This window comes from Quercus lobata, chromosome 2 (genome assembly GCF_001633185.2).
Source record: "Quercus lobata isolate SW786 chromosome 2, ValleyOak3.0 Primary Assembly, whole genome shotgun sequence".
Taxonomy (NCBI): Eukaryota; Viridiplantae; Streptophyta; class Magnoliopsida; order Fagales; family Fagaceae; genus Quercus; species Quercus lobata.
The window spans coordinates 103,370,098-103,386,936 of record NC_044905.1 but is presented as its reverse complement, the minus strand read 5'-3'; the positions used below and the strand labels follow the sequence as shown (position 1 = coordinate 103,386,936).

General features: G+C 35.8%; 1 protein-coding gene across 3 annotated transcripts; it reads right to left on the bottom strand.

The window, feature by feature from the left end:
* On the bottom strand, positions 1-16,839 carry LOC115977651 (cullin-associated NEDD8-dissociated protein 1). Of its 3 annotated transcripts, none has more exons than XM_031099657.1 (29): positions 16,662-16,839; positions 15,646-15,739; positions 15,353-15,522; positions 14,214-14,424; positions 13,165-13,330; positions 12,315-12,444; positions 11,753-11,867; positions 11,084-11,241; positions 10,871-10,994; positions 10,693-10,743; positions 10,526-10,608; positions 10,140-10,224; positions 9,959-10,060; positions 9,755-9,853; positions 7,566-7,676; positions 7,398-7,481; positions 7,188-7,328; positions 5,855-5,947; positions 5,599-5,720; positions 5,314-5,476; positions 4,994-5,233; positions 4,068-4,316; positions 3,807-3,983; positions 3,550-3,696; positions 3,301-3,417; positions 2,187-2,355; positions 1,901-1,978; positions 1,679-1,817; positions 1-527 (listed from the first exon to the last, which is right to left on the bottom strand). In XM_031099657.1, the coding sequence occupies exons 2-29, from the start codon at positions 15,682-15,684 to the stop codon at positions 431-433; spliced, it is 3,660 nt and encodes a 1,219-aa protein (XP_030955517.1). In that variant the 5' UTR covers positions 15,685-15,739; positions 16,662-16,839; the 3' UTR covers positions 1-430. The 3 variants fall into 3 exon arrangements, with proteins under 3 accessions (XP_030955517.1, XP_030955518.1, XP_030955519.1); XM_031099658.1 differs by having other exon boundaries at positions 15,646-15,721; XM_031099659.1 differs by having other exon boundaries at positions 15,646-15,717.

Below are 16,839 nucleotides of genomic sequence, written 5' to 3'. Positions count from 1 at the left end.
TAAGAGAAGGGGCTAGAAGTTCATTCATTATAGCTGCAAATGACAATAATCATATGTAAGTTGACACAATCAAGCTCAAGAGACAAAAATATCTATTGGATTGCATTTCCATATCTGTTCATCAATACAAGTAATTGTATACTCAACTTTACTCTGCCTCAAATGCAAACAAATATTCTGCATTTTTCAACCCAAATCATGGGCTGAGGGAAGAGTAATGGTCATACCATCATATAACCAAATGACAGATGCATAGCCTATACATGTCGTCTTCCCCACAAGAACATGGTGACATGATCCTTACCACTTCAACCTTTTTCTGACCAAAATAGCTTATCTTCTATGCATCATCGGAGCAATTTTCTATTCCATCATTCCTTGCAGGGAAACTCCGATATAACACTATGACAGCTAGGTCTTGATATGTCCATCACTCATTCTTAATGGAATAGTACTTGTCCCATAGCGTAGGAGATTTTGATATTTCAGTCATAAGGTTCTTGAACTTAAGGCTGCAATCTCCTCCACTGCAGAATAAAAGAATATGGTAGAGCGTTAGAAGAGATTCATTCATAAGACACTCAATATTCAGGGGCATAAACAAGAGAGAGAAGGTGTAGGCAAAAGAAGGAAGGCCTGCTCTGTTCATTGATGTCAAATAACAAAAGTTAAATTAACTCCATCCACAAGTTTAAGGATGAGACGGGCTACTCAAAGTGGAGTCTCAATTCTCACTTCCCAACATACTGTTGCATCAAATGTTTTTTTATTTATTTGACTGATAAAGTTTCACACGCACCAAGAGAGTCATGAACCCATAACCTCACCCTCCAATCAATTGTTATGGAAGAAGGCTCATTGGCCTTGCATCCAAGCAATGTAATAGCCAACTTAACCACAAATTTTATTACAGACCCAGCTACTTACACTAATGCAATATCTAGATTGTCAACTGATTCTCCCTAAGGCACTACAGCATGGTGCAAAGTCCAATTCACAAGTTGAAAAAAGTCACTTAGGTAATGTATTAAAAAGACACCCCCGGGAGGGGGAGAGGTGGGTTCTTCAGGAGGATGAAATCTCCAGTAAACATGATGGAAAGTATGTATATTAAGCTTCTTGGATAAAGTGGCAAGAGAAAACAGCCCCCAAAAAATCTTCCCAAAAAAAGGATGAAATAAAGGAGAAAAGACAAATCAAAGCATTAGATAAATCAGTATTGCAAAACCCTGCCCCCCAAAAAATAATAATAATAAAGAAGAAAGACAAATCAAGTGTATGAGCCTGTAAGACAGGTCCAAGTTATCAATAAAAGACATTCTTGAGCTTTATTTCAAAAAAGCTTTTCTCTAAACTTGTCTATATGGTAGAAATCTTAATTCAAGCAGTGTGAAAATTACAAACAAATCAGCACTCTGTGAAAGGGATCAATTGAGGCAAATATATTGACTAAACAACCCTTTCCTCCTTAGGCTCAGAATTTTGGCCTACAAAGCTGAGTTTGAACAAGATTCTAGTTCACACGGCCTCTATGACCACCCCCAATCTTTAAAATAAAGGACAGTATTACCTAATCATGATAAGGGGTTAAACTACCTGAAAAATTAGAAATGGATAAGAAAACCACACAACAAATTGGACACCAAATTAAGTAACCCGATAAAGTAAAGAACTAAACCTTATGCGATTCAACGATGCAATTGCTCTAAGAGCACTGCGAATCATGTCTTCATTACGATCTACTTCTTGCTTGACAGCATCTTGCTTTGGCTTAAAATTGATGGTCTTCTGCAGAGGATCCACCAGTGAATCCAACACTGAAGAGTACAAAACTAACATTAGATAGAATGTCCAAAGCTCAGCTAAATCTTAGTTAAGCAAAATCAATGAAATCACTAACCTGCCAATACAGCAGATGGACACTTATCTGCAAGTTTTGAAAGGATAAGGTGGCAAGGCATTTTGACATCATAATGATCTGAAAGAGAATCCAAATTAGTTGTTGAAGCAACAAAAACAATGAACACCATTACGTTACCAATCACAGCATTTAATTTGAAAGATAAAATTTAAAAGCATTAGAAAGTTGAATCGAACATCACTGTCCAACACAAGTCTAACTGAATACGAAAGGTACACTAAGTGAGAATAAAAAAGTACAGGCAGGAGAAAAAAAACCAACTCACCATCCAGACCAGATTTCAGGTATGGAACAATAAAAGAAGAAGGATTCACTTGGTCAAGACAACTATCAAGCAATGTGTCCACACATTCAAAAGCAGCCTTTCTCAACTCAAGTCCATCATCCACAATGTGCTTGAAAGGACCAAGATCAACTGTCCTTATTAATTCTTGCTGCGCCAGAAATTTAAAAACAGAACATCATTACAATACATCAATATATCACTGGTGAACAATAGATAAAGATACAAACGAGTAAGAAAGAAAGAGAGAGGAACACAGACTAATTGGAAATAAAAATAAAAAAGGAACAAAATGTCCAAGCCACATTAATACGATCATTCATAGGCCTACACATGAAAGCCGAATAATAAATCACAATAAAATGGAAGTACAACAGTTAAGCGAACTAAAACATCAGTATAGCCAAAGCATTTTTAATGGAATGAAGATTGTGTACTAACTGCACCAAATAAGTTCCAAATACTAATCCAGCGAGCAACCTATGAAGCATGGGTGCGTTTCGGGACTCGGGTGCGGGTGCGGGACTCGGCAATTTTTGAAAAAGTAGGGTGCGGGTGCAGCAGGACTCGGCGATTAAAAAATTTATTAAAAATATTTTTATTTTTATTTTCTATATATTTTTACTATTAAAATATTCTTAAAAAACACATTAATATACCTTGATTCACAAAACAAAGAAATAAGAAGGCAAGAAACACATCTGAGGTCAGAATTTCGGCTGCTCCGGCGAGTTTCAAGGCCAATTTCGGCCTGTTTCGGCCGTTTCCGGCCAATTTCGGCCATTTCGGTCGCCAGCCGATACGGCCCGATTCTGGCCGAATCAGCCCGGTTCGGCGCAAATCGAGCCGAGTCGGCGCGAATCCAAGAAAAAAAAAAAAAAAAACTCAGACGCGGCACCGACGCGCGGTCAACCGCGTCAGACTCGGGTGTGGCACCCTCCCAGCCGCGTCCGTGCTTTCTAGCGAGCAACTAACAAGTCAATAATAAATAAAATCATTTACCCCAAATCATATGCACAGGCATTATCAATAACATACTACTTCAGATTACGGAAAAGAATCATTTAACATGAACAATGTCAAAATCTGAAGTTACCTTAACAATTGTCTGATCATAAAGAAGCGGCAATAATTCCGGAAGAAGCCCCTTGATTAGGTTTGGCTTATTGTGAGCAAACGTACTTAAAGCCAACACTGCTGCACGCCTAACATGCTGCACACCCATGAAAAATCAGTAATTATATGGTTCAAAGCCCAAACCAACCCACTACTACCCAAAGAGAATGAAGGAAAGCTATAAGATATTTCAAAGAGGAATGATGAGATGCCAAGGTATGAGACTCACCCGGTCATGATCCTTTATAAGCATCAAGAATGATGAGATCTCAGGGTATATAATCTCGTCTATCTTCTCAGGCCTCTCAACTATAGAATATTTTACAGCAATGACAACCGTAGCTCTAGTGAATGCAGTTGGACTGGTTGTTCGTACCTATAGGAAATTAAGAGTATAAAACAAACACACACAACCCCATCAAATGTAAAAATAAAGAATTCATCAAAAGCTTGAGGAGAAGTCAACAAATTGATTTGATCAAATACCTTAAGTGCTGGAACAAGTTTTGAAGGTTCGATAAGTGCAATTTTCCCCAGACACTCAGCTACAACATTACGAACACCCTCTTCATCACTTTCACAGTGGTTGAATAGTAATTTAAGAATCTTCTCAACACTAGAATCCTGGAATTCTGCTTTATCTACGGATTGTCGTACAATTACCTACAACATGAGATAAACACAAATTAGAACAATGTATAGGAAGATATCCAGCTCCAAGCTATACTGGTAATTTAGGGCACACACCTCCTTCAAGGAATGAAGCAAAAGATATTGTTTCTTCTGCTGATTATCAATTTGGTCCAAGATAAAAGGCAGATACTTGGACAGATTACCAACAGCAATATTTCCAAGAGCATAGGAGGCTGCAGACTTTATCTCTTCAAAAGGAGATTGAAACGATTCAATAACAATATTCTCAATATGTGCATGTGAGCTTAGATCTTTCCTTCTCCCAATTTCACCAAGACATAGCAAGGCAAGGTGCTGCTTAGCCTAAAAAGGAATAACAACAGTGATTGTAATTGGCAGAATACTGTAGTAAAATCAGAATATGAAAGAAAGCCGGGGGGGGCGCGCACTAGGGAGGAGGCAGGAGAAAATGAAAGATTTTTTCAGAGTTTATTACTTGACTACAGTCTTCATTGTATTACAAAGGGTTGCATGCACATGCACCAAACACAAGCCATCTGTCATTCCAACGCATTTTAAAAACTGAAATCTTGAAAATGTGATCAAATCTCATAGAACCAGGCAAACATGATGCACAAGTCTGGTACTAAAAATGAGATAAAAGAATCCAGCATTCCATTTGATTTCGATACATGTGTGTTTGTGTACATGCATGCGCATATGCATAAATGTATGGATTGCGGAATTACAAAGATAAAACCAGCCTACCCAATAAACCGCATTGTATTTTACACATTAATTCTTTTAAAAAAATTTCATTATCATTAATACATCTTTACATTTCTATCTAATCAAACATCACATGAACTCCATAAACTTCAAGCAACCACAACAGAAGACTGACTCAGTCAAAAAAAAATCTTGAACAGAGAATCTATAATGGAATAATCATCAGTCAAAATCTAACATCCAACAATGAAGTCATTTCAGGTATAACATTGACATACAAATGATGCCAACACCTAGAAAAAAGAACTTACTGAATTGGAACTGCTGTCATCTTTCAGGATTTCAGTAAGCATTTCAACAGTCGATGAGCATTTCTGATCACCAGCAGCAAGGCAGAGAACAGCCACACATTGCGCAATTGAATACAAAGCCTGTTTTGCAACGCCTCCCGACTGTGGAGATGGTTTAGCGCTTGAAAGAAGAGATTCTAGTAAGACATCAAAACTAGTGTTTGCTGAATAAACTAATGCAGCAAAAAAGCTTTGCAAAGCCTGCAATTACAACAAAGAAGGGTTTTAACAAGCACATATTCTAGATCAAAATGCAAGTCCAAGAATGCAGATTGACATACCGAAAGGGCTTGCCCCTGCAGCAATGAGCTTTTGATTAATGTTAGTGCTTGTGGAAGAACTTTGTTTCTAACAGCCAAACCAACACTTGGGCTTGACCTCCTGTCAGCCATCAGGGTGCAACATAGTTCCAGGGCAAGAGCCGTCATATGCAAGTCCGAATCACTGGAATATAGATTATTGAGAACCACCAGGATTAGAATGTAATCAACATGGGCACGAACCATACCTGACTTTGAAATAAAGAGAGGGGGGGGCGCTAAAAAGGTGAAGCAACAAGAGAAAACCTTATCAGAGATGAAAGTTCCACAATGATAATTTCATAAGCAGATGGACCAATTTTATCACCGTAAGCAACTATCAGGGAATTAAGGGTTCCCAATGTAGCCTGCCTCAAAGCCCGATTAGCCTGTTTTCCAAAACAAACAAAAAAGTTCAGAAATTCATTCAGCAGATGTTGAGTGATTCTTAAAAATCATTGCAAGAAATTGAGCATCATTAAAAATATCATTAAGAAGACAGCAAACAAAATAATCTTCATACCTTCCGTAGAAATGCCGTCAATTCTGCAATTACATGCTCCAAAACACATGACAAATCTATTTGAAGTGGAGAGGCAGCAATGACAGCAAATGCCTGGATACAGAACACATCAAGTCTTTAGATTACCATAATCCAGTGACGGGCATGTGCACACACACAAACATGAACCACACAGCCACATATACTATAAATGACTACCTAGAGTGATGCACAGATCTGATAATCAACTATATAGATAGAAATACTGTTCAGTTGAACATTTGAGTCTGATAAATAGATTGCTCAGACAGCTTCCCATATTCAGCCCCAATCCCACTGACACGCGCACACACAAATGGTAGTCAGAACATAGGACATGGAATTTTTGCTCCTTTTCCAACTTGACTCCAATTCTAACATTATTTAGCACAACAACCGTTCAGAAGTTTAGGCATAACTACATTTCTTTCTTCTTTTTTTATCAGTAGCATAACACTTACTTTTCTAACATTTAAATAGTGCATCTAATAGATGCAAATGAAGTTGACCAACAAATACGAACTCATTACATATTGTGGGCAGTTAGAAATGTCAAGGAAATGCATCCAACTATAGATTCTGAGCTCATTTGGGACAAAAAAGGCTTCATTATATACCCCCCCCCCCCCCGGAACACACAGATACAAAGGTTGCGGATTGGTGTTATATGTGCAAGTGTAATAGTGAAACTGTTGACAATCTCTTCCTTCATTGTCCGGTTGCTATAAATCTGTGGGCTATGAGTCTAAGTTTATTTGGAGTATGTTGGATTATGCCAAAGTCTGTTGTTGAGCTTCTTGCTTCCTGGCAAGGTCAGTTTGGTCGCCATCATAATGGATATGTATCGATTGTTGTTCCTCATTGTTTGGTGTGGTGTATTTGGAAGGAAAGAGATAGTAGGTGCTTTGAAGATAATGAGCATTCTCTGCCTAATCTCAAGTTATTCTTTTTCAGAACCTTAATGGACTGGTTGTCAGTGTGGAGAAATCAATCCTTTTCTTCAATTTTGGATTTACATGATTTATGTAATTTTTGTATTTGATCTGTACCCATGTACACTTGGGTGTCTCTTTTTTGATATCAATAAATCTTTATTACTTATCAAAATAAAAAATAATAATAATAAAAAGGTTGTCTACCAACCACTTCAAATTGCCTAGACTCACAAAAGCAAGAGCCTGGTGCATTGGGTACAACCTTTTTAGACAATAAAGCTCAAACAAGTGACATTGACATAGACAAGTAACTGCACATGCACATGCACAAAATCCAGCTAAAAGACCTTAAATACGTACAACATATGCAACAAACCAACCTTCACAGCTGTAAGCCGGGTTATCTCATTTCCCATCCGATCAACAAGTACAGGAAGGCATGCAGGCAACTCTGCACTGAGGTTATCACCAAATGTTGCCACAACAAGTCCCATGCAAGAGATAGCACACTCCTTAACCTCCTGGAAAAGAAGACACATGAGACACAATCGAAACATTCAAGGAGAGCTTCTATTAGAATTTCCACTGACCTGATCTTGATCTTGGTTTGTCAAGCGTGACATTATAGCATTGTAAATGGGATGAACATATGCTTTAAAATCAAAACCGAAACCCTACATAAAAAAATAAAAAACCATTCAAAGATTAGAAGATGACCAAACAAGATCTCAAAGTGTAAGAGTGAATAATAAAGTCACCTCAATATCTGGCCGCACAACACGGACAAGTTCCCCACATACTTTTAATGCCTCAGCTGTAACTTTATAATAACGCTCACCAACAGCAGATAAAACAGGACCAGAAAGAGCCTGCAATAACATAGTTTAAGACGTAAATGAACCAGACAGTACAATCACGGTGTTTTCTATTTTTGTGTACTCATCAAGACGATACACATAACAGTGGTCATACTGATTGCTTGAAACATGTTAACAGAGAATTACTCAAGAAACATGTTACAGGAAAGTGTATTCTAACATAGCAAAAAACACTAACACCACTACAAGTAAGAATATGACACATACGATAGAAAAGGTAATCAAGTGTCTCAAACTGATCAAGGACTGCATGACATAGCATAACCCTTTCACTTTCTTCAAAGCACTGACTTCCAAAGGAAACCAAATTGCATATATTCTTCATTGTGAATCTCCCCTATGTACAAAGAGGATTCCTAGAATGAAGATGGCCCTTCTTTTTTTTACACAAGTGCAATGAAGGTTAAGATATATGTCATACTACATGAACATGGACTGAGATGGGGCCTCCTTTTTGAAATTAAAATTGCAGCTTCAGGGGGGACTCAAGGTTTTCTAATTAATAGCAAAGTTTCACTTTGGTTTGCGAACAAAACCTCTTCTACAAATGATACACTAGCAAGTAAGAAGGTCTACATACAATGGAAAAGATAATCAAGTGGCTCAAACTGAGACGACTACTAAAAAAACAAACAGGGCAAATTGTAAACAAATGTAGGGATTATTTTTCCATAAATTCTAAATGCAATTGAATTAAAGACATTGATCACGCATTGATCATCCTGTGTGCAAGCAGGATACCTAGAATGAAGATGATGTAGGGGTTATTACAAAAATATAGATTGAGATCGGCCTCTCTTAGAAAAAGATGGAACTTTGTTTTGAACAACAATTTGGACTTTGGCTAGCAAAATCTCCAATGAGGTCACCAGAAAATATAAACACAAATATTGTATCTGTACAATGGAGAGTAACTTATGGCAGGAAATCATCAAATCAAACATAGATCTCCGATTTGGAAAAATGTTGTGGAGGCAGTAAAAATTATATTGTCTTACCACAAAAAATCAAAATTCAATGATTGGACAAATAAGTAATATTGTTCTTAAGCCATATGATACTCAAACCCCACCAAACACACTTAAGCATCAACTACTGATTAAATCTAGAATGAAGATGTAGGGAGGGCCTATTACAAGAACATGGACTGAAATCATTCTCTTTTTTAAAAAGATAAACTTTGATTTGAGGAATCAACACATACATTTTGGACTTCAGCTAGCAAATCTCTACTAACATTACCAGAAAATAGGTTCACAAAAAATTGTAGCCGGACAATGGGTAGTAAGTAGTAACTTCTGGCAGAAAATCATCAAATCCAACATCAATCTCTGATTTTGATAGATATCTAAAAAAGATAAACTTTGATTTGAGGAATCAACACATACAGTTTAAACTTTGGCCATCAAATTCTCTAATAAGGTCACCAGAAAATACGTTCGCTAAGATTGTAGCCAGAAATATGTTCAGAAAATCATCACATCATACATAGATCTCCAATTTTGACAGATGTTACAGAGGCAGTAAAAATCATATTATATTATCCTAAAAAATCAAATTTCAATGGTTGGCCAAATGAGGAATATTGCTCTGAAACCATAACATACTCAAACCCCACCAAACAACACCCTTAAAGCATCAACTACTGATTAAACCCTTTTCTTTCCAGTGGGGGGTGGATTTTGATTTCTAAATACTGTTTACATTTCAGACAATGTACCCAAAAATTGAATAGGCCCACATTATTAACTCTTGCCCTGAGAACACGCAAGTAAGTAGAGAGGGAGAGGCAAAAAAATAGGTCTTCATTGTGTAGCATTGACCTACCAAGTCTCAGTCGAGTCAGTCCATCCTAGCCCCTTAAAATAATACAGAACAGAGGCAAAAAAAAAAAGGTCTTCATTGTGTAGCATTGACCTACCAAGTCTCAGTCAAATCTGTCCATCTTAGGCCTTTAAAATAATACAGAATAGAATCACCTCTATTCAACATCAGAATACAGGAAAAGATATGATTCTTTTCTCATGCTCACGTAAGATAGTTAAAACACACACGACAAGTGCTAATACCTTAATGTGAGGGTGGAACACAGGAGGAGAATGTGAAGCTAACACCAATCGAGTAAATATAAGAGCTTCAATCTTCAAATTCGAGGTAGAGGATTTATCCTGGAAATGAATAAAGAAGAAACATTAGGGAAATGGAAAATTTCAGTATCAAGGAGAAAAATAGACGAGTTTCAATACGCTTTCAATGGCAGGCTATTTACTCACACTTAATGCTTTTTCAATTCCGGGAATTAGTGATCCAATGTGCTCAGCAAGGCAGTCTGGCAAGACAACCACAAGTTCCTTCAAAACAGAAAATGCCCCAACCTGCAAACAGACAAAATGAATGCTATCAAGACTAATGGGTCCATTACCTATGATCCACAATGATATCAACAATTTCTACCTTTGTCTTGATGGATTTCTCACGTAACTGCCTATTTATAGATTTAACAATCTTTGGCACTTCCTGCTTCAATAACCATCTTGGACTGGACAAAATTTCAAAATTTAGCATTAGTTTTTTATTGATAACATTTGCAGTAATGCTAGCAAGTAAAAGCAACTACCACAAACAGCAATCAAACAAGTATTGAAGAAAAAAAATGCCAATAGCTTAAAAAAAACACAACCACTAAATGAACTAGGCCTTCAACATAAAAATCTAAAATATTTAATTATTTTCTCTACATCAGAGAATTTAAATAAATAGAAGAAGACGCCAGTGAGCAATATGAAAAGGCTGGAAGTGGTTCGTTAACATTTGACACTAGAACATAAAAATTAACTTGCCTCAATTCATTCATGTCATTCTGCCCTTTTGTCACATTTCCAGTTTGACGCAACAGCTCAATGAATGTATTGAAGACATCCATCTGCAACATTACAATTTACAATATTAGATAACCAACAACATAATTAGTAATTAAATATCCAAAAATAATTCATTGAAGCTATACCTTCACATTTTCTTCCCTCTCTTTAAATCTATCAATCAATTTTGGACAAGCCTGCACAAAAAAGAATCAAATGTATTATGAATTATGACTAACAAGACTCAAAACTATATAAGAAATTATGATCAAAATGATGAATGATTTCCTCCACTTCTTAACAAATTTAGAATTTTAAAGATACCTCCTCATATAGCTTTGAGAGCAGTTCAGGACGAGATACAATTAATGCTGCTAAGCATTTGGCTGCTGCTCGTCGGACTTTCCAGCTGACATCCTCATCATCTGTGTATTCATTTGCACTCTCGCTACAACAAATATAGTGACCACACAAAATTAAACAAGTCTATCCATAAAATGTAATGTATTAACTCACATAAATCAGAGCAAAACATACTCATCTTCCTCCTCCTCATGGCTCTCATCATCAGTATCCTCCTCCATGTTATCAGTGAAGTTTGGATCATAACTTAGATACTCCAGGGAAAGGCGAAGAATTTCATCACAATACGAAGAAATATCCCTAGGACACCTAAGCAAAAAACTTTCCAGTGCCTGCAATCAAAATTCAACATATATGAGAAGAATCACAGGAGGAAAATATCAAAAACAAATATACCTTCTGTCCTGATTCAAATGCCTTGCTTTCTTTTGGGATGTCCAAAAAATAGTTGAACACTTTCTAAAAATAAAATTTCCTACTTCAATTTCCTATAGTACCCTTACCTTCTCTTGAAAAGCAAACAATATTTTCATTTGAAGTCATGCCAACTCTAATTAGACATTTTAGAAAAATAATATTTTACCTTCTATAAAAAAAAATGGTGTTTTTTTCCTTTTTGGGCAAGTTTGTTTTAGCAAGGAGTGGAGGAAGGGAGGAGAATAATATTGCAATTTCAAGCCAAGGCATTTAAACAGGGAGGTACCAAACAAGATCATACACTCTACATACTTATCAAAAAAACAAAAAACAAAAAAAAAAGATCATACACTCTACAAGTATTGCAGTAATCTAAACAAAATGAAAAATCTCAAAAGAGAGATAAACAAAAAAATATCACAGCACCTGCAAGCTATACTCACGAAGCTCCTCATCATTCTCCGATGCACTTGTGCAGTAGTTAATCAGCACTGGAACAGTGTCAACAAGATGGGGTCCAAAACGATATCCGACAGCACGACTGAGACACCATGGTTGATTAATAACACATCAGAAAAAGATCATTTTTCATAAGTAATGTGAGAAACATAATAATAATAATAATAATGAGGTGGAAGGCTAAATAAAGAGTTCCATTTTTATTTCAAAGGAGAGTGAGACATGGCACACATGTAGGCTAATGCAGCCAAGGTTCGTGCTTTCATATATAATATATAATTATGATTTTAAGGAATTTCAAAAAAGAATATACTTCATTACTCCATATAGGGAATTGTGGCCCATCCCAATATCATAAGTATCTTGTCAATTTTTTTTTACCCCCCATATTGCAACTTTGAAGCAAAGAAACAAACAGTTGACATGCCATAAGTACTGAGCCTGCAACTGACTAAGGAAAACAGCAAAAAAAAATTCCTTTTTAATTTTTTGGAAAATAATTATGCAGAGAACACATTATAAAGCTCACCTCAAAGCACCGATCATCTGAATGTTTGTACGGGTCAGTTCTGATTTTGTGCCCTTATTTCTCAAGTTCCGAACAACTTCATCTGTAGCCTTAGCCAACAAATCCTCTGACAGACTAGAAGCAAGAGATGCTGAAGACAAAAAAATGTTGCATGAAATCTTTTGTACCCTTTGGGGAAAAAATTGTCACAAATCCAAATATATTAAGTTTTTTCAAAGGGAATGGACTGGACTGGCATCACATTAGTCCTACACAATTCTAGGCTATTCCAACATAGTCAAAAGAAATAGCTATTATATGCCCTGAGTATTATCTTTGTAAATAGGACAATATCGTATGTTAATATGTTGTATTGTTTGCCTGCATACCTACAAATCTTTAACTCCTTTAGCTTTAGAAGGAATTGACAATAGGAATAATATGCTGTTCACAGTTCATTTAAAATACAAACACACACCCAAAAAAAAGATATGAGAATGGATTTCAAACAAAGGTGTACCATTTCTACTTTCCACTTTCCATAATAGAGTGAAAAGGGAACTTTCCACATTAAAGGTCACAAATTGCAACAGCCACAATATCTCCAATTGAATATTCTAGTGGCACTCCATCAAATCAAAAGCCATGTTCAATTGCATTTTCAGACTCCAGACACAATGGAAATCAAAACTACAAAACCTATTTTCTAAAATTGACCAAAATAACCAGCTGAGTTATGACTGGTGAGAAAGGTTTAAGTCCAGACACAGTCTTCAATATAAAGCAACAGAAAAATGAAAACATTGAACAAACACCACCTCAAAGTAAAATTTAATACACACAATCAATGGAACTAATTAATAAAGCTTACCAATACAAGACACAGTCTTCTTTCTGACACTGGCTTGATTTGAATTCAACTGGGACAAAAGAGCACTTAAAAGCAGCCCATGGTCAGCTGCCATTAGATTACCAAATTTATGGAGAACATCACATAAAATATCAAGACATTCACATTTGATCTCAGTGCTTTTTCCCTAAAAAGATGGAATCACAAAATTAGCAGGAAGCCTACAATTTATCAATGAAAATGATACAGAAATAAATAAATAAAATACCAAAATGATAGCATAGGAGATAGAACATAAAATCAATCATACATTGCCTTTGGGGAGCCATATTATATAACCAAACCAAACCAAAAAGATAGAAAATGGGGAAGCCAAGATGTTATCCCAATTCAATTTTCTCTTCATTTCAATGCTTTCAACTACTTTCCTTTTTCTGAGTTTTTAATGTTGGCATACTCTGTTCTATTGAGTAATGCGTTCTTATCTTCTTTTCAAGTTACACTGTTTGTTAATACGCACAAGATCTGCTGACCAACTAAGCACATTAAAATTATTTAAGTCTTTTCAGATGCATTCCTTTTTTTTTTTTTGATAAGTAGATGCATTCCTTTTTGTTAGGTAAATAAATTCATTAAAAAAGAAGTGCAATCCCAATACACAGGATGTGTACTAAAACAGCACAAGGATGCATTCCTTTTTCTGAGTTTGTAGTGTTGTCATACTCTTCAATGTTATTCCTGAGTAAAGTGTTCAAATCTTATTTTCAAGTTTCACTATTTTTTAACATGTATACGATCTGCTGGCTTACCTAAGCATATTATTCTTGGTATATGTTATTTCATTTCCTAATTAAAATTACTTGATTCCCTTTGTGAAGGGTATTCACCTTGTTTTTATTGATAAGTAACACATGTATTCAGTGGGTCTTGAACCCACAACAGGAGAATGAGCCATTTGAACTAGAGCTATTGGCATAAAAGGTTATTCAGCAGATAAGAACAAATTTTTCATTTCAAATCCAAAATCTCCCATGTGATAAGGAAGTGACATTTAAATTTTAGTTACTCACTGGACCAGTAATTCCTTTTATCAATTGTGGAGTAACTGCAATAAGAATAGACTGTGCAAGAGATTGTGTAGAAACTTCAGCAACTATTGTCTTCAAAGCTATGCTGGCAATGTCACGATGCTGATCCTTCCCATTTAGCAGTTTATCACAGAGTTTATTAGCTATCTCCACAACTTGATCCTCGCTGACCTTCTTGACCAATGGAGCAAGACTACAACACCACACACCAACAAGAAATATATATCAAGTAAAGAAATGAGCAACAGAAGTACCGATGTTATTGCATCTCTTTACGCAACTCTTTTTCTTCATATTTTACCGCCACTTGCAAACAATTTTTTTGCTAGGTAAATAGGGAAAGGGGGCCAGTGGTATTCAAACCCTAGTGCCCAGGCACCACAAGAGGTGCTGGGACCACTTGGTTATCCCTCAAAACCTTTCACTTGCATACACTTTACACATAATCAGTCAGACTAATAACATAATTCCTACTAAGGTTTTTATTATGCATGCCTTCCTTGAAAAAATAAAGAATTAATTTCATGACAAAATTGGAAACCCCACAATTGCACCCAATCACCGGAATACCACTGTAGAACTTCATAGAAAATGAATTGTGGCTATCTACAATTACAATTCTACAGATTTTTAAATCAAAACTGTTGCATATTTAAAATACTGCAGTGAATACCACCATCTTTCTTAACAAAAAAAAAAAAGTGAATACCACCATCTTCAACTGAGTACATGCATCAACACGTGGCAACAATAATAGTTCGGCAGGTTAAATTCATCAATTTCATCAAAACTAACAAATACTCTTCATGCAAAGCAATATTAATGAAATGGGTACATGGTTCCCTTTCGGCACATTGTAATTCTAACACAAGGAGACAGAAACTAGGATGTTAAGAAACCTATCATCACCCTTGCACTTTAGTACAAAAAAGAAACACACCACCAATAGAAACACTGAATATGACGGTCAAAGAAGAGATGCTACCATTTTATTTTTTGATAAGTGAAAAAATAATAATGATACTATCATTAAAATATAGAATTATTGAAACAAAAATCATGTAGCCAAGCAAAAGCATCTCTGATCAAGTAAAAGGGGGTTGCAGCAACAAGTCCAATACCATTTCACAGCCAATCCTGAAACATCGCCAGCCGCATCATCAAGCTGTTGGATGATTATATTTGACAATTTTATCTCCAGATCAGCATCTGCTTTAAAACTCGGTTTGTTTAACTCATTTAGCAAATCAGATGTTGCCATGTATCTATAATCTTTATCCTTTCCCGTCATCTGCAAATGAACACAAAGCAAGTAAAATACTTGGCCCACATATGTTTTCCCTTGCACAAGTAATTAACTCAAATGAGTCATCACACAAAGAACTACAAAAACAGAAGCTCAAAAACATCATACCTTTTCTAGTATACTGGTCATCACTAAATTCGTCGCCATCTCGGCGCGACAAAATTAAGGCCTTGTATGCACCTAACTGACAAATACCAAATCTCTGAGAGGGAAACAGAAAATAGGAAACCAGCAATCACAAAATGAAATATGCATATGCAAAATAAAGTTCAAAAGTTGAAACGAAATATCTTCAAGAATTCCTGAACTCTAAAAGAAGGAAATCCATTAAAAAAAAACAGCAATAAAAAATATCAAATTCAAAAATAACAAAAATCTATATATAACATACACTCATGGTTGAATCAGTGGCACGCAAACAGAATATCATATAATGTACACTCATGGTTGTATCAGCTACAAAACTTTTATTTTCTTCAAATCTTTAATTCACAAATGCCAAGAAGAGGAACAAACATAAGCTAAATCATCAAACTAAAGCCCAAACCATACATCATCTGATGCATACATAGTTATATATACACACACATACATATCATCAACTGCAAGGTAAAACTAGACAAACAATGTGAGAATCTACAATTCTACAATAGATTAAACCCTAAAGAACCTTCGATTTTTTCAAATACTATCAGAAACCCCAGAGAATTCAAAACAAACCCTACACCAACCAATACATACACACATATATAACGTATCATCAAGTACAACGTAAATTCAAAATTATAAAACCAAAAAATAAAAATAAAAATAAAAAAATTAGACGATCCTAAATCCAACTCAAACAATGTGAGAATCTATATTAGATTAAACACCGAAAACCTAAATGAAAATCGTACATAGCTTTTCACAACAAAAACCCTAAGAAACTTTCGTTGATTTTGCAATTACGATAAAGTTAAGAGTGAATTGCAGTATTATGAACTCTAAAAATCAAAGAAGGAACGAAACGCAGAGAAAAATGAAGCGATTCGAATCGGAGACTTCAAAGACATTGAAGAACAAGAAAAAAAAGAAAAAAAAGTTGAGGAGAGAAATGGAGTTTGAAATCGAATGCGATGTACCTGAGATTGTAGCAGTCAGAGACTGTGAAAATCACACGCAGAGAGATACAGACTCTCTCTCTCTCTCTTTCTCTCACTCTCGCTCTCGCTCTCTGTCTCTGGCTGTGGGTGTTTGGGTTTGAGTGGTAATAGTGATAAGAAAGAAAAGAGAAAAGGTGAAACGGAGTAAAGGAGAAGC